Consider the following 27,254-nt stretch of genomic DNA (forward strand, 5'->3'; position numbering starts at 1 on the left):
GGTGAGGCGTTTGTATGAAGTAGCCACAACAGGAAATAATATTATGTCAGGCCATTAAGAAGTTAAAAAGAGCCACTGGTTAATCAAACTAAAGGCCCATCAAGTCCAGCATCCTGTTCTCACAGTGGCCAATCAGATGCCTATGGGAAGCCTATAAGCAGGACCTGAGTACATTCTGCTTACTTGTGATTCTCAGCAGCTAGTTTTCAGAGGCTTACTTCCTCTGCCAATGGAGGTAGAGCTTTGTGGATTGTAGCCCGAGAACATGTTTTCTGAATGGTGGCAAACTGGTTTCCTTAATAATTTCACCTGCTTCTTGAAATATCTTCAGAGAACATTATTTTTTAAATTACTTTGAAATAGAAACTGTTCTTCATTGTCTTTCCTTTAGCACAATACCAGTGCATTGCAAATAGCAACCCAGAATGGACATACAGCTTTGGTCACATTTCTTATCAATAAAAATATAGATCTGGGAGTGCATCCTCAGGTGAGTACTTAAAAAAAAAATCAGGTTATGCCCTTTATTTTGCAGGCACTTCTTGATATTTATTGACAAGATTCTCTGAAAGTAGTGTTAGCTTGCTATGTCTAAACCAGGATACAAAACAAGAGAGCCCATAGCCAGTATAGATAAAGTCTAGTGCACGTTAAAGACTTACAAGCTTGTTTTGGCACAAACTTCTCTGTGTTAGAAGTCTACTTCATCCAATGATTAAGTGTTATCCTGAGCTGCAGCATATTCTGAGTTAACCCTAACTTTATCTAAGTGTGGGGTGGTGCATTTTAAATAATAAGGTCATAAAATACAGAAATTTCAGGCAGTGATGATTACGTTATTGACGGTAGGTCATTGACAAAGGAGTTGCAGATGATAATACAGACATCCTGACATTGGTAAGCTGACTAACACAGATAGGGCTGGTTTGCAAATAATGCTAAAGCATGGCTTATTAAACTACAGCTTGGCATTATGTGGGAGCCAAGCCCAGATGCTTAACTATGGTTAAAGGTTAAGTGCCCTTTTACAGTTGGGTCCCAGATTGCAGGGGACCTTCCAAATAACAAAGGATATTGTGGGCACATATAGCAGCAACATCCAAGGCTAATCCAAATCCTAAATCCAGGCAAGCAGTTGTTCTAACAGGGGTTCAGACAAGAGAAAAGCGGTGCAGGTCACCAGAGGCTTGGACACAGTGCTAGTAGCAAGACATTGCTCCAGCAGCTCTCTCAGGCTCACATCAAATCTTCCACAGCTTCCAGACTGCCAGCCCACACACCCAAGGGTCCAGCTGCAACTTCTTAGAGGTTTCTGCAGAGAGAATCCTTGTGAGGATGGCCCTACTCCTGATTAGTCCTTTACTCACAAGGAGTTCTCATCTGCAACAAAGCACTCATCCTGACTGGTCTCGTTTGGGGCTCAGGGGTCGTTTTGCCTCTTTTTCAGATGTTGAGCTGTCTTTCTGTAAGGAGGGATCCCTGTCAGCCCCTCCCCCCGACCGTTCTAGATCCTCCATACCTTTTATTCTGGGCTCTTCTTGGGGCTCCAGATCATTTACAGCCAAATGTTATATAAACAAGTTTATAAACTTTAGTTAATTTTAACTATAGCTTAGCCTTATGTGCCAATCTGGTTAAGGAACTGTCATTGCCCCAAAGCTACAAAGCCACAGGTGAGGAGCGATGGAAAATTTAAAGGCATGACTGTTCTTGCTAGTGATTTTAACTGTTTTGTGACTTAATACACCAAGGTTTAAGCGGACATCTGCCAGATACATCAGCCTTAAATATTTGGTTTATTAACTATGGTTAATGTCAACTGTGCCTTAGGGTTAGGTGCAAACTAGGCCATAATGTGATAAGTCACAGTTGACAACATCAAGGCTGTTGATGAATTGTACTTCAATGGTTTCAAACTGCAGTCTCCCTTTGAAGTTTATTTTTTCTCCTGAAAATCCTATGAATAATGAGAACTAGCCAATTAAAGTTAAAACGTCTTAGGCTTTGTTGGTTTCAGTGGGAATGAGTTTAGCATGTGTCTGACTCTTTCATGGAAATCAGTGAAAATTAAATGTGTCAGGATTGTGTCTAATAGCATCAACATTTTTTTAATAAAAAAAATCAGAACACATACATTTCCAAATGAAATATCTACGCAGAGCTTCCTGCAGGAGAGTGATACTGTTATGCAAAGGACCGTATGTTGCTGTCCTGTTGTTACAACCAGTTGTATATGTACGATCAACACGTTTATTATCAACGAAAGAGAAATATGTTTGTATTCCAACACATTTGGAGCTGAGATTATATACAAAGTCATCAGCATTAGATTCAACTCTCATAGAGTTCTTGTGGTTAAACATTTAGTTCTTGCTGGTATCATCTGAGAAACATATTTTGTTTGTTATTAAAAGCTTTTCGTCACATTTTAAAATCTTGGCTAGCCCCGATGTACAATTTTATTTACTTAATTTCCCACCAGCTGTTAATGGTAGATAAAATTCATCCAGGTTTCATTCCTAGAGGGAATATGTTGAGACTGAATCTAAAATTGTCGTACTGTATGTATCACTGACATGAAAACATATTTTTATTAAATTGAGGAAAGGCTCAGGAGTGTGTTAAAACTTGGAAACTTTAGTGAAAAAACTGAGAAGATAACTTAGTTTATGTAGGTAATTAACATTTTACCTAATTTATCCCCCCCCCTTTTAGGCTACATTAAAATGTCTATATTTTGCTGATAGATCATTATTACATTTATATCCTGTCCTTTATCATATTTGCATCCTTAGCAGAGAGTTTTTCTTATTGTATTGTCAGGGGATAGAACAAGTAAAAAAAGGAACATTGTAAACCCTGCTTTAAATATATATGTATGTATGAATGTACGTACTAGGGGCTGCACCCATTTGCTTCTCTCATATTTTGCAGCTCATTATCACATTCACCCCCTTTTTCCTATCTCTTTCTTCCTTTTACAACTCCCCATTTACAACTCCCCATTATACCTATTTTCATGCATTCTCCTCCCTCCTGTTCTAATTCTGCAAATGCATTTGCACACAACCCCCATGCTGGTATATGTTACTGTGTTTTTTAGATCAATAGAATCTTAAGAGCAAGCCTGTCAGCCTGTTCAGCTGGAGACTGAGTGGATGGATGTTGGAGCTTCTTGTTGATTAACAACACATAACACCAGAAATTAAATACATTATGTGAAAGTACTGTGGAATATTTGAGGGCTCTGCATCCTTTAACTCTTTCACCAAGCTGAGCAAAAAAGAAGGCAGCCAAGGAAAGAGGGAGAAGATTGAGTACAGCAAGAAGGGAGGTACAGTGAGAGAAAAACAGTGGTTTAAAACAATGGCAGAAGTTTAAGCAGAGCAAGCAGTTCAGACTTCATGATAATAAAAAAATGTGATACTAATATTTTTTTTATTTTGCCCCAGCATGCATCACTTTATATTGGGTTACATTAAATTGCATTTGCCATTTTACTGCCCATTCACTCCTTTTGGAGTTATTTTTGTTTTGTTTGAACAATTTAATACACTCAGCATACCTGGCTATCTCACTGCTCATCCCTAAGTCTAGATTTTCTATGAACAAGTTTAAAAGCACAGGTTCCTTTACAGATCCTTAGAGGATTCTACACTCTACATCCCTCCTGCTACTTACCGTACTTTTCCATGCATAAGACAAGGTTTCCCCCCGTTAAAATAATGTTATAAAATTGGGGTTGTTATAAAATACACGGGTAGCCCCCAAAAACTTGGCAATCCTCCCCCCAAAAAGCTCAACAACTCTGGGCAATCTCCCCCTATTTTCTTAATTTTGAGTCCCCCCAAATAGGGGGCATATTATACAAGGGGCGTGTTATACACGGAAAAGTACGGTAATCAGTTCCTGATCTGCAAGAGGACCTCTCCCCATATCTTATTCTGTGAGCTGCTAAGCTTACTTGGGAATCTTTGGTGAGGTACTTTGTCAAAAGCTCTTTGAAAGAACCAATTGGCCAGCCACTATTTAAAAAACCTTTAGGTAAAACACTTAAAGCAGGATTTCAAGAGTTCAGTTTTTAATTGGGCCTTCCTTTTGAAATACATACATTTATCATCACATTTATCGCCTTGTTACATTGCACTTCATTATAAATAACACCTTTTTATTGCCAGCACACTTGGCAAACATAGTTCTCTTGGCAGAAATAATTTGGCTTCCTTCTACTCAAAGGATTGTTTTTTCCTGAAGTGTGGACACGTGGTCAAGCAATATCTCTTCTGAACAAGAATACTTGGGTTTGACATTTTCATCATGCTGTTGTAACAAACTTTTCCTCTCTCTGCAGCAAAAGAGTCCTCCACTCCATTTGGCTATCTTAAAAAACAACCTACCTGTGGTAAATAGTTTAATAGAAGCTAACCATGATATAAACTCGCTCGATCAGGTGAGAACCTGTGCTTACAAGATGAACTCTTGTATTTTCTTACCTGCGTTACATTCTTATCTTTGTAATAAGATGGGGAAGGTATCAGTTGGCTTGATACATGACAAGTGACTACTCTGTACAGTTACTATTTTGATAATGTCAACAGATGCACTTAGATTCTGTATTCTCACCACATTTGCCTGTTTTAATAGCATAGACCTTGACTGTCTAAAACAGCTTTTGTCAACCTGGTGCCCCCAGATATTTTGGACTACATCAGTCCCAGCCAGCAAATATTTGTATGCAGTATATATGCAAGGCTGTATCTTACCTTTCCTTAGAAATCTTCCCCTCCCTCCTCCAGCTGCCATTGTTGGAAATTTCTCCAGCCTGTTTTATTGTGAAGATTGCAGGATTTATTGCCTACCTTCCTCATAAGTTTCTACCTTACAGGTGCACCATCTTCTCTTTGTGCATCAATTAAGTATAATTACATTTGCCAGGGGGAAAGCTAGGTTCCCCTCCCCAAATTATTTGCTGTTTCTGGAAATCCCCTCATTTCTTTTGAAACCCTGTGCTTTGATGCACAATTTGTATTTAAAACAATGGGTCAGCATCACATTTATCATTTTAAATTGAGATCAATAACTTATTTTAGACATTCCTAGACCCCAGATAGAAAATATATCAAAATATCCGCTGGATCATTGGTGTGGGGAAGAGATGTTCTTGCAAGAACCCAAAGGGATTAGAACATTTGAGTAGACCATTCATAGGATTGCATTATAAAATGAATAATGGAGTAATTTTGGGGGAACCCAATTTACACCATATAAAGCTAAATTCAGGCAAGGCCTCTTTGCTGTGAGGAATTCAATACACATTTAAAGCAAAATGTATCAGATTTGCACTTTCTGAAAGAACATGGGAACCAAAACAGAGCCATCCTTTGAAATTTGCACTTATCTGAATATTACAGTCCGGTTCTCCAAACAAACTACGTTTACAAGAATGCAAAAAAAATTGAGGGGAAAGTGTGCATAAAAACGAAGATATCAGTGAAAATCAACATACAAAAATCCATTCTATTGGAACAAATTGCTTGCAAAAATGTATACATTAGTCAAAATTGTGTGTGTTAGGAGAAATTCACACAAAAATGTTGATGAATTTTCATAAGGTTTTATTTAAAAAAATAAATCACAAATTGCTGCAGGATGTGGAGAACTAAATTTAAAATGGGGAAAGTGAGACAAGTGGAATTGACAGGTCCTTCCATTCTTAGCACTCGCATGAAGAATAGTGTGTGTCCTGTGCCATCCCCAAGTCTACCTAGAACAGATTTAGGGAATCATGGGGGGAGGAGAGCAGGGAGGACATTCCATTGATGTTGCAACGTTCTCTTTAGCACTATGCTGAATACAACCCATTGAAGGCAACGGACATTACTAATATGGGTCCATTCATTTAAATGGGTCTGCTCTGAGTTGAACTTAGCTTTGTACAACCAACTGACTTTTTTGCCATGTTTTTGTTAGTGGAGGACGTTCCTTGATAACATTCTTCTGCTTTGTCTTATTTCTGCAAGAGACATCAAGCACCTTTACACCTGGCAGCAGACCTTGGAAATGTGGAAGTAATTGAAATGCTGCTAAAGGCAGGTTGTGACTTGAAAATTGTGGACAAGGTACTTTCTGTTCGTGTTTCTGTGAAAATGCAATTGCTCCACATGTCCTGTTCTGTAGAACACGCTGCTCTTTTCAAATATCACCCACTGATATATATATAACTCTTGATTTAACTTCTCTCTTAAAACCTGCAAGTGCATGGCAATAGTAAGCAATCTGTGAGATCTAACATACAGTGCTTACTGTTCTTTCTTTTTGAAAGGCTGAGTGAGATATAAAATACTCCTTTTCAGAGAAACACTTTCCCATTCTGATTCATTGGGTTCCATTTAGCAGCCATTTTGAAGCCTCTCATCCAATTGTGCCTTGATGCATCTAAACTTTTCCTTTCTATTGGGACATGCATTCCCCAAATATAAAGAAATACAAAGCAAAGTAAGTCACACTGGCCCAGTTCACATGTCATGGTAATCTATAGTTAATGGGTTTTCTCCTCAGAATCACATGGGGAGGAAAAAACCATGGTCCCTGGCTTTGTGTTATGTCAAGGAGACAAACAAATCATGATCAGTAAGCTAAGAACAAGTCTTAGGTACAGATTGTGGCTTCCTGGGAGCAAAATAATCCATGATCCCTGAATCATACATAACACCTAGAGATTTTTGAAATATTATAAATGCTATAAAATAAAATAACCCAGATCAATGTCTGCATGGATGAAGCCACGTAATTCATTCTATGCATAGATGTCTGAGCCACTTTGAATGCTTCTATGGGAGCCAAGGCCCAGGCTATCAAAGCTGCATTAGTCAAGTTCTATTGTGGAAGTTAAACCTATCCATTCACATTTAAGTTACTGACCTAAAAGGCAGGCCCAAGAGGAGTAATTTGGTGGAGTGTCTGAGAAGAGAATGTTACATGAATTTATTATGCAGCGCCTTAAGTAAAAAATCTGGAGTAGCCCAACCAAGACTCGGCAATAACTCTTTTGGCCCACAATTAATTCTTTCGTGCATTGTGCTTTCTGTGACGTGGATCCAGCAAACTGAACATTATCTAGGTACCAAAGGAATGAGTCCCTGTCAGAGAAAAAGGTGGGATAGAAATAAATATATGATGATGATGATGATTTTTCAAAAATAAGAGACTGGAATGACCTAATGTAAAACAGGAACGCAGGTGATGCTGTGGGTTAAACCACAGAGCCTAGGGCTTGCCGATCAGAAGGTCGGCGGTTCGAATCCCTGCAACAGGGTGAGCTCCCATTGCTCAGTCCCTGCTCCTGCCAACCTAGCAGTTCGAAAGCACGTCAAAGTGCAAGTAGATAAATAGGTACCGCTCCAGCGGGAAGGTAAACGGTGTTTCCGTGCGCTGCTCTGGTTCGCCAGAAGCGGCTTAGTCATGCTGGCCACATGACCCGGAAGCTGTACGCAGGCTCCCTTGGCCAATAAAGTGAGATGAGCGCTGCAACCCCAGAGTCAGCTACGACTGGACCTAATGGTCAGGGGTCCCTCTACCTTTAATGTAAAACTAGGGACTAATCCTAGATTTGAAATGGTGAAATGTTATTCAGGCACACTTTCAAAGAGTGAGTCCCACTGATTGCAATGGGATTTGCTTCCAAGCAAATATGCCTAAGTTTGTTTTGCTTATTAGTGTGACCCTCATTCTGTGGAGCAAAGGCTTCAGTTGCCAGTGGGCAAAGTGCAGCTATGCTCCCATCCAGCTTGCAGGCTTCCCAGAGGTGTTTGGCTGGGCAATGTGAGAACAGGATGCTGGAGTAGATGGAGCATTGGCCTGATCCAACAGGCTCGTCTTCATTCTTGTGTTACTGCACTTGAAGCATGCTTCTGTCCCTTGGTGAGGCATACACCTGCCTTCTCTCTGCCCCCGTTTCTGCCACCGGCACTGCTGTCGTAAGTCTAGGTTAGATTACACCAAACGCAATGGAATGAATTTCCCTCTCACACGGCTTTAGCTCTTTAGCACATGGAAACTCTGGAAGATTTATGTTGTGGACAGCTGTTTTCAGTGTAAATCCACTCACATAAAAGGATTACTGAGATAACCCAGTAAAGTCACAGAATTATGTGTGGCCTTGAACTGTCAGTAGCTGGGATGTACTTGGATTACAGAACAGCCAGTGGCTAGCTGAGGAGAGATGGATGTGCAGCACTGTGAAAGCAGCCGTTGTTAGTGAAGAATTTCACTTTTTTACGAACTTGTGTTATCAGGACTGTTAAGCAAAGTCAAGTGATTTGGGGCAGGATTCAGCTAATGCAAGGGTCGCAACCTTTTTCAGCCATGGGGCGGTCCACTGTCCCTCAGACCATGAGGTGGGCCGGACTATATTTTGGGGGAAGAAATATTCCTATGCCCTACAAATAACCCAGAGATGCATTTTAAATAAAAGCACACATTCTACTCATGTAAAAACATGCTGATTCCTGGACCGTCCGCGGGCTGGATTTAGAAGGCAATTGGGCCGGATCTGGCCTGCGGGCCTTAGGTTGCCTACCCCTGAGCTAATAAGTCCTATCAGCAGGGGCCCTGCACAAGGACTTCCACTTGTGTAATGGGGCTTTCCTACTTTTCTCACCCCTCTGCCCCCACCTCCCACAATTGGCTGGGGGAGGGGAGAACCCCTGGAACACGGAGGAAGGGGAGAGGAGGGGGAGATCATCCTGTCTGGCTAGCTGAAATGCTTGCTCTGACAGAACAATCACATTACCATGATATTGAAGCCCCATGTCTACGTTTAACGTAATCATCTATTATTTTTAAAATATTACTTAAAGCTAAGCAAAGAACAAATTCAAGCTATGCAATAATTATTATATTGGTTTAGAGCCTCATATAAGACAGGAGAATATGGCCGTACTCACACATTGTGCTAAACCATGGCTTAGAATAATGTTAGCAGAGAGTGCTGGTGCTCCCTGGGAAGTCGAAGGACCCCCAAAAATGTGCTTTTAAAAAGGATTGTGAGTTTGGGAGCTGTGCAGATGCACATGCCTATAGACCCCCCCCCCATCCCAGGGCTCCAACCTAAGCCGGGGAGCACTTGACCCTGAATTATATTGCTTTTTGATGGAAGGGAGGAGATAGCATTTAATTAGGGTTAATTTGGTCCACCAACTTGATTCAAAATGGCACCTGGCATCCAAATGTAAACGAAGTCTGCTGCCTCCACCTCATGCTGAGTTTGGTTTCTCAAGAGGCATCCAGATTGATGCAGGTTGGAACTGTCATGCCGGATTTGGCAAAGGCCCACCAAATGCAGCAACAATATCTTCAGAGGGAACCAAACCACCATAGTTTGTACCCGTTATGCCAAAAAATAGGTGAAGCCATGCCAAAATTATATTTCAGTCAGCCATCTTGATTCAAAATGGTGCCTGGCATCGGAACATCAGTGAAGATTCCCACCATCACCACCTCTGGAACACTTAGGCCAAGTCTGGCAACGGTATCGTGACAGGCGGCCAAACCTAAGCTTAAAATGAGTGTGTTTGGATTATAATATAAATCTTCCAAAGGGAATTGGAGAACTTAATGGAAGATAAGCCACCGTGCTCCTGAATGCCAGTTGCTGGGGATCACAAGCAGGACTGTGCTATTGTACTCAAGTCCTGCTTGTGGGTCTGCACATGGTCATTGTGTGAACAATTCCTTATGTTTATGTGTGTTTTTTCTTACTGTGATTAATTTCTATAGCGGAAACTGCTGTATGAGAGCTAGACCCCACATGGCAGCCTATAAATACTTGAAATAATTTTAATTTTTATGAATTTGAAATACCCATTATATTGTGCTCTTCTTTATGACTGGATACTGTGTTTCATGCTCTGGGATAGTAGTCATACACATAATTATAGAACCTGCTAACAGTTTGTTCTTGTTGCTTTGATTTTCCACTATCCATATCCTGTAACACTGACAGTAAACAAGTTAATGTAATAAGCGAAACACTGCACCGTTAATGGAAAAATGTATTATCATTTGCCTGGTATTAGTACACCATTAGTTCCTGATATTGAAGAGAGATTTTTTTTTTTTTGGATGAGCTCTTAAATCCTAATGACTTCTACTTACTTTAGTTTTAGTATGCGTTTCCCCTTTTTGTGTTTGTTAATATTTCAAAATTCAGTTTTTAAAAAATTGAAAAAAGATGAAGCTGCTAACCTCTTTTAGATTGGCCTTTTTCAAGCTTTAATTGATTCACTGTTTGCCTTTTCAGCAAGGAAAAACTGCACTAGCTGTAGCTTCCAGGAGCAATCATGCCTTGATTGTAGATATGATTATAAAAGCAGAAAGGTATTACACCTGGAAACAGGTAAGAAAAAACTCTGGTTTATTTATCCTTTTGCTAACACATATTTATCCAATAAGTGAAACCATTTCCCCAAAAGATGTTAATCTAATGGCTTTGGATACCCAAACTCTAAGGTGGGCTTCCTTGTAAAGGGGCTAGAAAATGCTAGAGAGAAAGTGGGCATTTCTTTTTCTTATTTCCATTGCATCTTTTGTTTATGTCTTCACTGTTATCCAACAGCATGTTGAGTTAGATGCTGAGCTCTCTTCCTGAAGTTTCTTGGCATCCTGATGAACACGGTGCTTCCTATTCTTAACGGACTGTATGGGAAATGGCGGGAAAAAATCAGTATGTTCTGCCTACCCAAAGATCCTTTCCATACAGTACAATCTGGTGCATATTTACTTAAAAGTTAGTACCGCCGTGTTTGTTGGGGTTTATTCCCTTGTAAATATGTTTAAGATTGCAGCTTTGGAGACTTCTCTATTTTAGGTCAGTCTACCTTCTGCTGTGGCTGGGTTTAAAGGTGGGGGGAGGTTTTCCCCACTGGGGAAATTATTTGCCTACTCATGCACCTTTTATTGCCCAAGTTGCATTATGTTACAGTCTGATTGTATGAATGGTTCATTAAGGTGAGCACACACTCATGTTTTGGCATTGTCACAGCACATGTTTAGAATATTTGCAGTGGCATTCTTGGCAGCGACTACAGTGAACATATGGGACGCGGGTGGCGCTGTGGTCTAAACCACAGAGCCTAGTGATTGCCGATCAGAAGGTTGGCGGTTCAAATCCCCATGACGGGGTGAGCTCCCGTTGCTCGGTCCCTGCTCCTGCCAACCTAAGTAGTTTGAAAGCACGTCAAAGTGCAAGTAGATAAAGTGCAAGGTACCGCTCCGGTGGGAAGGTAAACGGCATTCCCGTGCGCTGCTCTGGTTTGCCAGAAGTGGCTTAGTCATGCTGGCCACATGACCCAGAAGCTGTATGCTGGCTCCCTCGGCCAATAAAGTGAGTTGAGCACCACAACCCCAGAGTTATCCACGACTGGACCTAATGGACAGGGGTCCTTTACCTTTTAAAGTGAACATGGTGTGTTGGCTGGCCACACAATGAAATTGTGGGGTCTTTTTGTGTGGGTGATTGGGCTCCATTTGTTTATTTCATGTCTGAGGCTAGCCACATAATATGGATTATGTTCATCCCTCCCATTGCCCCTGTGGAACCACATGGGCCCAATGAAAACAGTTTGGCCTGCAGCAAGCTCAGAGATCCCGCAGGACAGATCACATGCCTCTTGGAAACTACAACTTCCATGATGCCACAGGACTTTGGAAATACTGTGCATGAATGGGCACATTCAAGTCCTCCTTGTGCAGCTTATGAAACAGAAGTAGAAGATAGTGATAAAATATGAAGCTCCAACTGGGATACAGATCCTAAAAATCAGGGTATTGTTGGTGTGCTCCTTTTTACAGAACTAGTGTGCTGCAGTGGCTAAAATGTAGGCGTTGGCAACTCATTCAGCCATGAAACTCACTGATGTCCTTCAGCAAGGCACTGTCCTGTACCACGCAGGGGTTGTTGAGGATAAAATCAAGCTGCCAAGCTCTGTGAAAGGACATGAGAAAAAGAAATATGGGAAATAAGCAAACATATTGATTGAGGGAAAAGGAATGCCAGCAGAATGCACACTTTTACTTCAGAAACAAAGAGCTCTCCATTATGGAGTTGGTGTACTTGAAGCTCTTGTTTTCTGTTCCATTAAATAAAACAGAGAATGGAGGAAAGGGCAGGAAGGGAACACAAAGTACAGATTCAGCTTAGATTAGTTTGGAGTTAGCTGGCTTTCATAATGTGTTGCAAGGTTAATTACATGCTTATTTAAGTGCAGGTCTTCACAGTTCTCTTCCATATGGGGAAACAAGGTTCAGCTGGGAGGAGGAGGAGGCTGTGTTATTTACCAGAGAGAATGGCTTTGGAGTCTGGTGATAATCAGATGGATATTTGTCTGCAGACGTTTGCAACAGAAATGGGCAAAGGAGGGCAGAAGAACATTTCACAGCAAACAGCTGCTGGTCAAGGGAAGCAGAGCAATGTCTGGGTTTCTGAATAAATCCATAATGGCATCTCTTGTAACATCCATTCAACATAGGCAAGCTGGGATTCTGTGTGCTCCATCTCAGCCAAATATACAGATGGGTCTGGTGAGGTCTTTTTTTGGCCAGGATTCTGTGTCCTGTTCAAATTCTGTCCTTTATGATGTGAAGGTGCAGTGAGATACCCTTGTGCAGAAGGGCAGGAGGGGAAAATGAACTATTACTGCTCGGTTTTTTTAGTATCTCAAGCTTTGTTGTTGTTGTTTAGTCGTCTCCGACTCTTCGTGACCCCATGGACCAGAGCACGCCAGGCACTCCTGTCTTCCATTGCCTCCTGCAGTTTGGTCAAACTCATGTTTGTAGCTTCGAGAATACTGTCCAACCATCTCGTCCTCTGTCGTCCCCTTCTCCTTGTGCCCTCCATCTTTCCCAACATCAGGGTCTTTTCCAGGGAGTCTTCTCTTCTCATGAGGTGGCCAAAGTATTGGAGCCTCAGCTTCAGGATCTGTCCTTCCAGTGAGCACTCAGGGCTGATTTCCTTCAGAATGGAGAGGTTTGATCTTCTTTCAGTCCATGGGACTCTCAAGAGTCTCCTCCAGCATCTCAGGCTTAGTCCAGTCCTTTACAGTTTCCTAAACTGCAGCATGTTATTTCTAGTTGCATCTGTTTGCCTTTGAGGGAGCTATTGAAAACTAGACCTGGAAACTGACTGGGGCTGCATCAGGTATACCAGCAGGTTTTTCTACTGTGGGGTGAATTCTGCTTCCCCCACCTTCACACCTCAAAGCACGGCCTCCACCGTGAACACAGATTGTGTCTTCCTCTTTGCCCCTCCTCTAATGCCTCTAATGCTTCAATCACTCTGCCTGCATTGGGCTGGTTAAAAGCCAACAACAAAAACCATTGTATATATGTCTGATGAAATGCTTATTCCTAGAAAAAGTAATAACTTTTTATCTTGAAGTGGCTTCAAGATTGAAACAAGGGCCAGCCATTCAGTGCTGTGCAGAGGTGGAGCAGAAATGTGTTTTGTCTTTAATCAGAACAAGGGTCTCTCACTTGCCAAGATGCAGAGATGTGTGAATGTAGAAACCTCTCAACTTTTTGTGCGGCCCTTCTGTACAAGACGACAAACCCAGAATGTTGCCTGAAAGGGAATGCGATTCTCAGGCTGAAAAGGGTTTCCCAGCCCTGATTTAAAATGTCAAGGCTATCCACGTGAATCTCTAACGTCATTAATATTCTAGAAGTGTGATACTGAAATTGTCTATTAATTTAGTATCTAATGAACCATGCAACATGGTCCAGCATCTGTGAACTCAGAATAGGCTATAATCTAATCTAGGTCTGCAAGATCTGGTGCATGGAAACTTTTGGCCATGCTCATGAATGCATAAATTAAGGTGTGCTATTGGGCATGAGGCCTCACACAATCTTGAAGAGTCTACACTATATATTTTATGTGTAGTGTATGTTTGGCAGTATCTTGCCTCTAGCAATGTGTTTTGATTTCTGCCCATTCCTTGAGAATATAAATAGATGAGAGGGGTTTGGATTGCCTACCTAGTTGCTATATGTGAGAGTGACTCTCTGATGTTCTTTGCTTCACTTCTGCTATCACTGTCAAAGCTGTAGCATTTATGAATGTCTCACTTGTTTGCTTCCTGGAAACAAATGCCTTAGGGGGGATAGCAGTATAAAGTAAGTTGGGGGCTAATCATGTCAGTAATTCTGAATAGGCAGAGCAGAGGTAGAAGTGTTTGCTATGAGAAATGCTGGAAACAGGAGCCTAGTATCCTGTTTCCCTGTATCAGCGAACCCTGGTTATTGGTTGATTTGTTTTTACAATCTGTTGTTGTGTCCTCCTCCAATTCTTTCCCTTTGGGGGTGTAGTATGTCATGCTTCTTGATGCAATCAATATCAGGGCTAGCCTTGGAAAATCATTAAGATTCAAAGCCAGGGATATTTTTAATAATTGGGGGGAGGGGAGCCCTATTATTGGAAGAACCACATGGCTTCATCTTTAACTTTCATTCCAGGAGCATCTTCAAAGTGGTGATGATCCGCAAAATGATATCCTGTCTTTTAAACAAGATCACAGTGTGCAGACCAAACAGATTCGTTCCTCCCTTTGGAATCTCGCTTACAACCAGTTAAAAATGCGTGAGTGGACAAAACTGGCACAATTTTGGAAGTTTACAGATGAGCAAGTCAAAGCTATTGAAGAACAGTGGACAGGTAAATATACTACATGAAATGGAAGTGTCCTAATTCCAGACATAGGAAAGTCCACATAAGCCTGAGCTATGGGTTTTGAGTTATGGAGAAATTTCTATTTCTCTGGCTCTAAGCATTTAAAATTAAATGTAGCTGTATGGTTGTTGATTTTTAAATGCAGGATACAATCAATAGCTGCTACCTGTCTTGCCAACTTTGGATAGTTGTTTCCAAAGCGAGCATAGAAAATGTAATCATATGGTTCTTCTGTACATAATAAAATACAGAATGTACTTTTGTTGTTGTTGTGCTATATATGTTCTCCTGGCATAGACTAGGTCTTAAAATGGATTCTATAAATGCCCGTCTTTCAAATTTTGTAGGTGTATTTGTTTAAAGCAAGACTCTGTCTTTAGACATTGAATTACAAGTCGTCGTCTCATAAGTCAACATACATATTCTCATACCTGTCAATGTTTGAAAGGGGTGTGTGTGAGAGAATTTGATTTTGGCCCCACCCACTGAGCACTGTTTCATGCTCAGTCACCAGCTCATTGTGTAGTATGTTACTGTTTCAATATTTACATTTATAAGTAAATGGTGTGTTAAAAACAGATAAGGATCCCTTGTTGGTTCAGCCAACTGGGACCAAGTGAACTCTTCGATTACAAGCTGTGCTCTTCCACACAGCCATAATGTGGAGCCCTTTGATGTTTTCTCTAGCATGCCCAAGGTCACCTTATGCAGTTTATCTACTACTTAACACCCGTCAATCTGGCAAAAGGGTAGACAATTGTGAAGCCATGTTCCTAATGCAATTACGTGATGATTCTCCACTTAAACATGTAGTAGGATCTCTGTTCAATTTCCATGAGTGGGAAAAGTTATTCTTTAACCATTTCAACTATGAGTAGGAAAGGGAGCACTCTTCCTCCTAGTATGTGAACCCTGCAACCTCTGCAATCAAGCTGGGGAAATGAAAAGACAAACACACACTTAAGCTGCATTTTCCTCTCACCGCTGAGTAATGTCTAAATTGTAACTAACAAGGAAAGGTTAGCCCCGTAAGTCATTTAGCACCTAGTCTAATAAACTTGGGAAGAGATAGGGAATAAAACAGAATGTTGGTAGCTTACAAAAATCCCAAGTGGAAATGGGATGGGCAGAAGGTGCTCTTTTTTGTGGCAAGAAAGTTGCTTTCAAGTTGTGGAAGCAAGTATGCAAAAAGGTTCCGTTCCCAGAGCCAAACTGGATGTTACATGAGATTTGCGTTTGCATCTCTGAGAAGAACAATAAGGGGGAGGGAATACCTAACCATTTCATTCCATTTTGGGGGTGGGCACCCCACCACACAAATTGAAGCTGCTCTCTCTCCCACATGGGAGAAGATACAGGATCCCCATACAGACAGTGAAGCAGTTTGGGGAGAGCAAATTTAGGTGGACAAATGGTGGACGAAAGAGTCAGGCAGCACCTTCCTTTTAGTCTCCACGGCTACTTTTCAGTTAAAAAGAAGAGCAAGGGTTTTCTGTTCTTACATCTCCCACGTAATGTCCACCTTAACTCTCAGTCCTCCCACACAGCAAATTGGTGATTCTATATTCAGTGCAAATTTTCTGGCCTTTGGGGTGTTGGTGTTGAGTTTTTATTTTTATCTGCTGGTTAGGGGGGTGGAAGTATTGCTTGCTTCATTGTTTGGCAGCATGCTATCATGGTTACGGGAGTGTATTTTCCCCTAATTTGTTGTATGGAATATCAATCCCTTTCTTCCCTATGGCATAGTACATTTATATACATCTTTTCCAGTGCTTGGAGAATCTTTGGCTGACAAGAGACTAATGATAACTCCCTCTAAGAATTGCAAGTTTGAAACAGAGACCCTTTATACAACCCCTGCTCCCAACAGAGCCTCTTCTTTCCCTGTGAACAGAGGGCCTTGGAGTATCAAGCTCATTCAAGCAAGCATCCCTACACCAGTGGGAGATAACATCCCATGTGAAAACATTTTTCTTTCTAAAACTATAGTTAACATTACATATGTTGTTGCCTAGGAAAAAAGAGCTACAAGGAACATGGACACAGAATGCTTCTTATTTGGTTGCATGGCGTCCTAATGGCTGGCCAGAATCCAGTTAAATATTTGTATGAAGATCTGGTAAAAGGAGGATTCAGAGATTTAGCTGGTGAGCAATCAAATTAAGATATTCTATCTGGTCTTTGAAAGAGCAAAGACTTTGGGTGGGATTTACCTAACAAGTCCTGTCAGCAAGAACCTTGTGCAAGGTCTTCTGCATGCACCATGGAGATTTCCCCCATCTCCTCCTCCACACACACCCCAAAAATGGCTAAGGGTGTGTCACAAGAACCCCGAAAACTGTGTATAGGGGGAGGAGAGGGTCAGTCATTCCATCTGGCAAAGTGAAATGCTTGAGCTGACAACATGAATGCCTCTCTGATTCTGTATTAATCTCTAAAGAGAAAAAGGTTGTTACTTGGGGAGAAAACAAAACAAAAATATTGGCTCATCCAGACTTCTGCTTGTCCAACTGCTTTCCCCCAGGAAAACCCATTATTAACTGCTGAATCAAAGCAAACATCAACTGGGTTTTTCATGGATTGACATTTGCTCTGATTGAGCACTATTAAGAGTGGCTTTTCCTGGGGAAAGCAAAGGGGCAAACAGAAAACCACTTGGACCCTTGCTTTCTAGGCAGAAAACAAGCAGCCGTGTGGATGAGCCCTAAATGCTTCAGTGTTGGAGGGAAAGAGCTTGCAGTCGTGAGCAAAAAAAATTAAAAATGAAATGATGGGATATACTGGAGCCTGGGCTGTGAGAAAAAGATGAAAAATTCCCATGCAGCATCAATTTCTTAAAATTAAAAAGGTTAATACCCATGGTGTGGCTATAGCTACATCATCAGTACATATAAGACAAGTAGAGGAAACAAGATGGCAGGAAGCTGGTATAAAAATCATACTGAAAGCATTTTAAATAAAAGAAAGCAAGCCAAACAACTTTCTTTTGGGGGTGCCTGTTTCTATTTCAGAAGTTCTTTAATTGCCTCTGGTTTCACTTTAACAGCAGATGGTTGGGTGGCTACTGAATATTGTGCGTTGTGCAGAAACGAACATGAATCGTTCACATCTGACATATTATAGGCATGTCATGTTTTCTGGAATCTCACAAATATTTCCTCTTACAGAGAAGATCAGAGCAGAAAATAATGCTGGCACAGAATCCAAGAAATGTGCAATTTCATGAACTCATCCACCAAAGAGCTGGAAACTACATATATGCTGGAATTTACAGGTGCCATTTTTATTTTTCAATAGAAGATGCTTCTTCAAAAGCAGCCAGTTTGTTCCCCAAACTTCTATTTCAGTGCACTGAAACATATTTGTACGACAGAAGGTTTTTGGTTTTTTGGCAAGACAATACGATGTATTTTTCTTGCGGCAAACAATTCTATAGTGGACATGTGAATTAAAACTTTGCGCTAGATACTTAACAGAATCTTGAGACTTAATGCCATGAATTTTATCTAAACTTCATAATCTGAAGGTTCTAACATGAGGAACAACTGATGTTCCTTCAGTATAAAGCGTTTTTCAGCATAATTTTTTCCTCCTAAAGTTTAAAGTTTCCTCCCTCTTATTTTTGCAAGTAGACACTTGGAAACCAAATTTTTTTCCCCCAGAATGGCGTGATGGTACAAAATTATACAAATTGTGTATTAGGGCTGAAAGAGCTGTACATACCCAAGCTTTTGCAACCATCTATGTCTCAATGCAACCTCCTGTGGTTTTTCAAAATGCTGCTGCTTGAAGTGGCAGTCAGCTTTGGGAAGGGAAACTGGCATGCAGTGCCTTAGATGTCCACAAAAGCCTCCTTGGATCCTGGGCCAAGAATATCCCAGCCTGACCAGAGATCACCTGGAGGAGAACAATTTCTTGTCCTCCTAGAAGTCAGGCATTTGGTGTCGCCAGTCCACTTTTGTGAAATACTCTCAGCTACTAATTTTCAGGTGTTTCTTGAAAATGTTTTTATGGCAACAGGCCTATTTAGCTGTCCAACCATTTTTCTTTCAAGATGAGACCATCATTTTATTAATATTTTGTATTGCTTTCAAGGTATTTTCTATTTTATTGAACCTGTAAAATTTTTTGTATACCATATGTCTATTTTATATGCAAGGGTGGTGTCTAAATAAATAACGATGGTCAAACTAGGTTACAGTCACATGGGTGGCATAAATTATTACTATTATTGAATCTAGTTCCTATCTGCCGCGCCAAGAGTCAGGACTGATGGAAGCTGATGTTCAACAACAATGGGAGATGTTCCATTTTGTGTCTTTATCATAAAAGTGTGAAACTGAGTACACATACAGGGAAGAATGTATCACCAGAGTGGTGCATGCTCTAGTTATGTCCCACTTGGACTACTGCAATGCAGTCTACGTGGGGCTACCTTTGAAGGTGACTCAGAAACTGCAATTAATCCAGAATGCGGTAGCGAGACTGGTGACTGGGAGTGGCTGCCGGGACCATATAACACCGGTCGTGAGAGATCTGCATTGGCTCCCAGTACATTTCTGAGCACAATTGAAAGTGTTGGTGTTGACCTTTAAAGCCCTAAACGGCCTCGGTCCAGTAGAACTGCTAAAAATCAAGTTACAGCCGTGTTGGTCTGCCATAGTCAAAACAAAAAAAATTCCTTCCAGTAGCACTTTAAAGACCAACTAAGTTAGTTCTTGGTATGAGCTTTCGTGTGCATGCACACTTCTTCAGATACACACTTCTTCAGAATTTGATTTTTGCTAAAAATCAAATTCATCATGAAAGCGTGCATTATGAGACCTTTAAAAGTGGGAGGAACCAAAACATGCTATCATGAAAACAAAGGACTGGGACGTTACTTCTCTCTTACTACTTTATAAAAGCCTTCATTTTCACTCAAATTACGTATATAAATGTACTACTACTCATGGCTGTATTTTGCCCTGTTTTCTCATTTGGTGACAGCAAAAATTATGGAGGAACATCCCCGCCACCTCGAATTTCAAGTCTGATTGGTACATCAACAGTTTAGGGCTTCAGAATAATAAAAGATATACGTAAGGCACTATTCATGTTTATGTAGTAGAAATACTCATGCTTCTTAAAATATACAGAGTTCAGTTTATCCTTTTATTAAAAACATTAAATAATCATTAAGAAAATAGTTAAGAAAATAAGAATTTCAAGTAGACCTTATTTGCAGTTACAAAGAACTACATTGCACTAACTCAGGCGCTTTATATTTAAGCCTCAAAACATTTTTACATATTATTATTAGTGAAAGGAAAAACATGATGCATCCTTGGGGTATAAACATCAGGGAGCATTTTAAACTGTAACCTAGAATATTTGCCTCCATGTTTTCAAGGTAAAATACAAGCATTTTAACCTGTAAACCTAGTCAACCACCTTTATTGACTGGACGTTGCTGTGGGTCTGGGAGTGAGATTTCGCACTGTGTCCTGAAGGCCTTGCGCTGATAGCATTAGAAAATTGGTGCAAAGTTCGAGGATATTTAGCAGCAGTAGCTTGAGGTATGGTTTGCTGAAACATACAAGAAAGAAGCAGTTATTTTTCCTGTCCCATCTCATGATCTCAAACAAGTCCATAACATTAGCAAGGTAAACCAGATACTCAAAGAGACTTCTTAAAAATACTTCCATTTAAAAAAATGTTTCCAGTAGATCATCAAATAAAAAGTAAAGCAACTGCTCAACTAGTAACTTTTCTATTTGTTCTCTGTAAATTGGAAAGTCAAATGTCCTACCTAGCAACTTAAAAGCTTTAAGAATGAAGAAGAGCCCTGCTGGATCAGACTGCAGAAGCCTATTTAGTCCCGTGTTCCATTCTCAGTGGCCAACCAGATGCCTGAGGGAAACTCATATGCAGGGCATGAACTCAGCAGCCATTTTCTCACTCCACAGCAACTGGCATTTAGAAGTATACTGCCTCTGATCCTGGCCCATGCCTATTATTATTATTGATGTAAGTCACTTTGGGAGAATGTGGATTCTCTAAGCTCTCTGCAGAAACGGTTACTGTGGCGGCAGGAACCTTTTACACATTAGATGGATGGCAACTCCATTGTATTTTCAGTGCCTCCTGAAGATCTTCCTCTTTCCATATGCTTGTAAAGTGGATTATATCCCAGTCTGTATCTGTATTGGAGCAATTTTTAACTATTTTAACATATGGAATTGTTTTTGATTGTTTCAAAAATGGAGCTGTTTTAATTGCTTTTATCCCCTTCTTGTTTTATGGCTGTAGCTGTTTTCATAATTGTGTATTCCATAATGTGGGACATTATGAGAAAAGGTAAGAAATCTAATAAATGGACAAATTAATAATAACACTACACGGAGAGCACATAGTCAAGAAGAAATTCAATCCAGGAATTTTCTGGTTTGCGGCTGCACAGATGATGCATCACACCTGTTCACAAACTCCCCATCAAAAAGCACTGTAAACTTTTGAACTCTCAATTTCAAGTCAAACATCCCTCCTCATGTATTCTACAGTAGGTAAGCTAGGTTCCCTCACCCCTCACATTCTTTCTTTGTATTCAAGCTGTACAGTCTCTTCAGTGAAAAAGTTGCAAAAAAAGTAATGATTCCAGCAGAAATGGGAGTATGTTCCTCTCCTGCTGTCTTCTCAGACAAGCAGTCTGACTGACAGATTATCATTAGGAAAAGTAGCACCATAGTACAGCCAAGCCTGTTCTTATAGCCTTTGGTCCTGCCTATATGTGTCCACTTAAACGCAAAAACATACATAGTGATTGACAAGATAACATTGCTTTCAAAAAGCTTTAGATGACCTTTGTTACAAGCTGTAGTTTAAGGAAACTGGCAGGAGAAAAAAACATGAGTCCAAATGGCATCTTGACCTTTCGACGTACTGAAAGGTAAGGAGTAGGGTGAAAAGGATAGAGAACAAACATGAAGCTCCAAAAGGAATTAAGAATCACCTTTGAAAACTTCAGAGTTTATACCAAGTCTCTTATCAGTTACGGCAAAAAAGGCATTCGGTATCTCAGAACCAACAAACTTTGTCAAGGTTTCCTACAGTTTCAAGGCCTTATATTTAATATTTATCTCATTTGGACTTCCTCCTCCATTTTCCCCCAATTTTCTGCTTGTTCTGCTGTAAAGCATAACCCAAAGGCCTGGTTTATACATACTGCTAAACTATGGTCCAATGGTATATGCACAAGCTTCAGGCTTATGGACTTCCTTGTGCCCCAAACATCTTGTGGTTATGTCGGGGGGGGGGGGGGGGAGAGACAACGGCACACAAGCCTAAGAACTTTGCATGTAACACAGAACCATAGTTTAGTCCTACTCCAAAAAGGCCCCTGTAGAGTGATACGCTTGCAAGATGCAACAAAAACTCAGTCTTTAGTTCAGCAGCACCTCTTTCTGGGCTCTAACAGCTTCAGCTGCAGGAGTGGGCTCATGTAACTGCTCATTCTCCTATAAAACAAGAATTCCCTGGGCATAGCAAACAAGATATAAAGAGAATAGTCCTAGCCTTCTTGACATACCAGCATTATAAACGCTGGTTTTGTGGAGCATTCCAACATGCAAGCCCCCACCTGCACTTTGGAAGAGGCTTCCCACCTTCTTGCTGCTTGTGGAAACAAGGCTTAAGATGTTCACCAGAACCATTATGGATCACCTCTTGATCATGCAAGAACATGGCTGACTGATTGCTGTCCATGGTGAAGGATTAAAATATAGTAAAAACACAGCTGGTTTAATGGGAGTATGTATGAGTTCAACAAGATTTCAGGACAGGTATGGAGGGACTGCCATGTCCCAAGACAATTGCTCATAGTACTGCTGGTGTACTAATCAGACCAGACACCAAACAAACATATGGTCACCTCTAGCAGTTAACAATCAGATTCTAGTCCTGCCTCTAGCTTTTAGTAGAGACAGGAAACAGCTACTTCGAATTACCACAAATATAAGAGGAATAGTTCTCAAAACCAGCATATAGTGTGGGGGGGCAGGGAAGGCACTAGATGCAAAGTATAGCTTAGATTGGAATGGGTGGATCATGCCACTCTCTCTTGACAGAAGGGTTAGAAGTAAATTATACCGAGATCAGAAATGCCATCTACTTGAAGAGCATTGAAAAAACAATTGTTCATTGTGAGCATTACCAGTTTTTTTTAATCCCCACCTTTACTTTTAATATACAGAATCATACTTCCGAGTACCTGGGGTATTCCCTGAATTATGTAACAAACCATTATTTGAAAGTGGTCCCTTTTGCTTCCAAATCAAGAAAACTCAGGTGTCTACAAACAGAGGGATATTATTGCTTCCCATACAAAATTTAAAATAATCTATGCTTGTGTACGGGATCACTCTAGCTACATTTTGTACTTGATCTTTCAAACCAACACAGGAAATCCAAATTTAAATCACAGAAGAAAAAAAAGGAAAAAGGCACACATTACTTAAACTTTACATGACTTACTTTAGTGACTGGATGATGTTTTTCCACAACAACAGAATTCATGGGAGGAGAAACGCCCAACACGTCTAGGTTACTACAAATCCGATTCTTTAGTGCAAAATCAGACCGGCCGAAGATTCTAGCAGTGATTGTCCTTCCAGCCTTCTGTTGTGCTGAAGTTACAACTCGACCCGAGGACTATGACAGACAACACACAAATCTTAATTACACAGGGAATAGTGCACAGTGCTTTTTACAGTCAGATACTATTTACCAGCTATGTGCATCAAAAAACACTATTACCCTGTAGCTTGGTCCCCAGAATATCTGATCTCATGTAGGAAGCATGATGCCATAGTGTGGCAAAGCCAACCAGAGTTGATTACCTGATGACTTCAATGTTTCACTGTCAGTTTACATGAGTCTGGGGCCAAATTTATTTCAAAGGCAGCCATGCTGCCTCAACAGGGCACATACTGTTTTGCTGTGTGGCAGACACTACACAGGACTAAAAAGAGGGCTGGGCATTGCCCTAGCAATAGGGCACACCTCTCTTGCCTGCCACTGGGTATTTTAATATTCCTGAATTTCACCCCCCAGTTCCACTGAACTCAAAGGAACTCACTTCTGAGTTGGCATATCTAGTGATAATAAATAATAATAAAATAATACATTTCATTTCTATACCACTTTGTACTTTTAAGAAAAAAATCTCAAAGCAGTTAACAACCTACCTTAAAACATCAAATTAAACAATCCAAAATAAAATATTACTTAAGAAAGTCAAATATAAAACATACAAACATAAAGCTTACATTCAAAGTGTACATTCTGTTGTTAATAATGTGGTTTGTTTACCAGTTTTGGAATGGACACCACGCCTGACCCTGTAGCAGCACCAGAGGCCAATACCATAGCAGCGGAGTCTAATCTGGTTTGGGAGGTGACTGCATGACCGTGGTGAGAAGAAAACTGCAAAGCAATGGGAGAAAGTTGCAACCGTCCAATGAAAAGTTCTGTATCTCCAATTTCCTAGCCCGAAATATCTCCACAATGTATTAACCTGTTTTGTAGGAGACTAGCCCTGTATCGGAACGTGGGTGGCGCTGTGGGTTAAACCACAGAGCCTAGGACTTGCTGATCAGAAGGTTGGCGGATCGAATCCCCGCAACAGGGTGAGCGCTCGTTGTTCGGTCCCAGCTCCTGTCAACCTAGCAGTTCGAAAGCACGTCAAGTAGATAAAGAGGTACCACTCCGGTGGGAAGGTAAATGGCGTTTCCGTGCGCTGTTCTGGTTCGCCAGAAGCGGCATAGTCATGCTGGCCACATGACGTGGAAGCTGTACACCGGCTCCCTCAGCCAATAAAGTGAGATGAGCACCGCAACCCCAGAGTTGGTCACGACTGGACCTAATGGTCAGGGGTCCCTTTACCCTTTACCTAGCCCTGTATCACCAGCATAACCTTAGCATAACCCATCCTGATTGATTCTTTTCCTGATCTTTTTCCTATATTGTCCACCAAATTTTAAACATGTCTAAAATTACTGAAACTAGGAGTTTGCTCCTGCGCAAAGTTATAGATTGCATTTCCTTACTTACCAGATCCTCTACAGGAGCAGAGCCTGGAGCTGCAGTTAGAGGACGAGGAGTGGAAGGAGGAGGAGGAGGTGGTGGTGGCGGCGGCGGCGGCAAGGAGGAGGATGGGGGTAAATGCCGATCAAAGTGAGATGTAGGAAGCTTTGCTGTAGGACCACCAGAACTACCAGTGCCAGCACCAGGTTCTGTTCTATCTGATAGCTCAACCACTATAAACAAATTGCATGCAAACATTCAGAACTGAATTGCATAGAAAGAGTTAAATCACAAATTGTGATTTATTTATTTTTGCATTTTGTACTGAATTCAACAGAAGCCATATAGCTGTATGAAGATTTCAAAAACTACATACACTGCTTAATATGTGCTATTCAATTTAGAGACACAGCAAAAAGAGATCAGCATATTTACTTCAGTTTAGCTTCCGTTGTCAACAAAACTATATGATGAAGGATCTTCTAAGACAGAGGCTGATCATTTGTTATCTCTATAAATATTGCAATTTACCAAGCAACTTCAATACATTAAAAAATCCAGATCCTTTCCCCGTGATAGTTGAATGAATGAAATCTTTATTGCTAAAAGCTATAAGCCGTCACAATTGGTAAATGCTTTTCTAAGTGGTCCCCATGACAGTTGCAGACCAGCTGAACAAAGGGGAAAGTACAGAAGTAAGCAAAGGGAAAGAAAATGTGCAAGCCTTCTTTGGTACCATCCCCATCAGGTTGGCAAAAATCACAGGGCAGTGCCTTTTCAATTGTGGCACCCCGATTATAGAACTCCCTCAACAACCAAGCTGTAACTTTTTTTGGCATATCAAACTGACATTTTAATTTCCCCTACCTTTCCCTTCTGCTACCAAGTATATTGTTTGCTCATTCCCCTTTGTAGAACTGCTTTTATATTCTGAAGTACATTTTGTATTTCTTTAATACAGTAGTTAATTGTTTTTAAGAACTGTAAAAATGCCTTCAGAACAGATTTGGCCAAAAGGTGGAATATTTATTTTTAGATAAATATGAAGTTGAAATAAAAATTTAAAAAATTGTCCAGTAGCACCTTATAAACCAACTAAGTTTGTTCTGGTATAAGCTTTTGTGTGCATGGTTAGTTGGTCTATAAGGTGCTACTGGACAATTTTTTTATTTCAACTGCATCAGACCAACACGGCTACCTACCTGAATCTAGATAAAAATGTAGTTATACATAGTTGAGGCTTAGTTTCAGGGGTGTGTGTGAAGAATTAAGAGCAAGGGCTCTGTGGCACAATGGGCTTGGGTGTCTGGTTAACCAGAAGGTTGGTGGTTTGAGCCCACCCAGGGACAGCAGTGGGCAGAATTCCTGCATTGCAAGGGGTTGGACTAGATAAGGTCCCTTCAAACTCTATAGTTCTATGATGATCTCACATGGTAGCTGCTTCAAATATGAGGAAGGTTTTGTGATGAGGGTTTCAACAAAGAGAGAGGCAGTGGTATGCAATAATTATTGAGAGACATCCCAACAAAAGGGGCAAGCAAGGAAACTTTTGCCTGTTAAGCTAGGTTTATTTTCTTTTACCTGTGATCTCTAAGTGGTGTATGGGCACTAGAAGGGAGGGACAGAAACTATTCTTTAAATTTAAGGAAGTAAAAGAGTTTTGTTCAGTGACACACACATTAATGCAAGAGCCGTCATACCTATTGGAAATATACTTTACAGACTAACTTATTCCAGAACTCAGCAGGATCAAAAGGCCATCAGTTGTTCCCAACTATGCCTTTAATCACTGGAAATGGAACTAATGGAAGATTAAATACAGTTGCTCTTGTTCAAGGACGTGCAACCAGCTATTTTTCCTGAGAAATATTTCCACAAACAGCGACACCTTGTGTTATGTTGTGCCTTCTATTTAGAAGTTCAGTTCAAAACCATACTACCCAGGGAAATTAAGTTCCACCCCCATTCCTCATAATATCTGGAATATGAGAAAGCATTGTCCTCTTCAAGCTTCACCAATGAAGTGTCAAACTTGCATGCCTTCCCACAAGTAAGTTCATTTGCAAGTAGTATGAGCTGTTGGGCTTTCCTGCTTGCTGTATACGTTTGCCAATATCAACAGAGGGAAAACAGATGTGGCAAGAAATGAAGTCACTCTATGGCCAATGCTAATATATAAAGCAGTCATGAGACAAAGGGACACATAAAAATGAAACAGCACTGGTGAGGACCTTGGAAAGTGTCCGCAGACACACGCAATGTTTCCGGTTAATCTTGCCATAAAGCTTTTTCTAGGACTAGAGTGACACCCTGTGGCAAGCTAGGTACATCAGATTTAAAAATAATTACAGTATTTCAATTATCTCAGCACCTAGGACTTGCCGATCGAAAGGTCGGCGGTTCGAATCCCTGCGGCGGGGTGCGCTCCCGCTGCTCGGTCCCAGCGCCTGCCAACCTAGCAGTTCGA

At 40.8% G+C, this 27,254-nt stretch overlaps 2 protein-coding genes across 8 annotated transcripts in view; one reads left to right on the forward strand and one right to left on the reverse strand.

Moving 5' to 3' along the window:
- The window catches only part of ANKDD1B (ankyrin repeat and death domain containing 1B), a 29,633-nt gene extending 10,615 nt beyond the window's left edge, over positions 1 to 19,018 (forward strand). Inside the window, exons 9-15 of the mRNA XM_083703228.1 lie at positions 392 to 490; positions 4,352 to 4,450; positions 6,021 to 6,119; positions 10,301 to 10,396; positions 14,512 to 14,710; positions 16,741 to 16,872; positions 17,893 to 19,018. Coding sequence (XP_083559354.1) covers positions 392 to 490; positions 4,352 to 4,450; positions 6,021 to 6,119; positions 10,301 to 10,396; positions 14,512 to 14,710; positions 16,741 to 16,872; positions 17,893 to 17,951 — 783 coding nt within the window. The 3' untranslated portion in view covers positions 17,952 to 19,018. The remainder of the gene's footprint in view (positions 1 to 391; positions 491 to 4,351; positions 4,451 to 6,020; positions 6,120 to 10,300; positions 10,397 to 14,511; positions 14,711 to 16,740; positions 16,873 to 17,892) is intronic.
- Positions 11,665 to 27,254, reverse strand: part of POC5 (POC5 centriolar protein) — a 35,331-nt gene continuing 19,741 nt past the window's right edge. For 4 of the 7 annotated variants that reach the window (XM_083703218.1, XM_083703220.1, XM_083703219.1 and 1 more), the window contains 5 exons: positions 24,815 to 25,020; positions 24,074 to 24,187; positions 23,237 to 23,413; positions 20,159 to 20,293; positions 17,706 to 18,076 (listed from right to left, as the gene is read on the reverse strand). In XM_083703218.1, coding sequence (XP_083559344.1) covers positions 17,954 to 18,076; positions 20,159 to 20,293; positions 23,237 to 23,413; positions 24,074 to 24,187; positions 24,815 to 25,020 — 755 coding nt within the window. In that variant the 3' untranslated portion in view covers positions 17,706 to 17,953. Of the gene's footprint in view, positions 11,984 to 17,705; positions 19,352 to 19,510; positions 20,294 to 23,236; positions 23,414 to 24,073; positions 24,188 to 24,814; positions 25,021 to 27,254 lie in introns of those variants that run through there. The other 3 variants (XR_014556283.1, XR_014556284.1, XM_083703221.1) reach the window with 2 other exon arrangements.

This window comes from Podarcis gaigeae (assembly GCF_964106915.1).
Source record: "Podarcis gaigeae genome assembly, chromosome: 11".
Classification (NCBI taxonomy): domain Eukaryota; kingdom Metazoa; phylum Chordata; class Lepidosauria; order Squamata; family Lacertidae; genus Podarcis; species Podarcis gaigeae.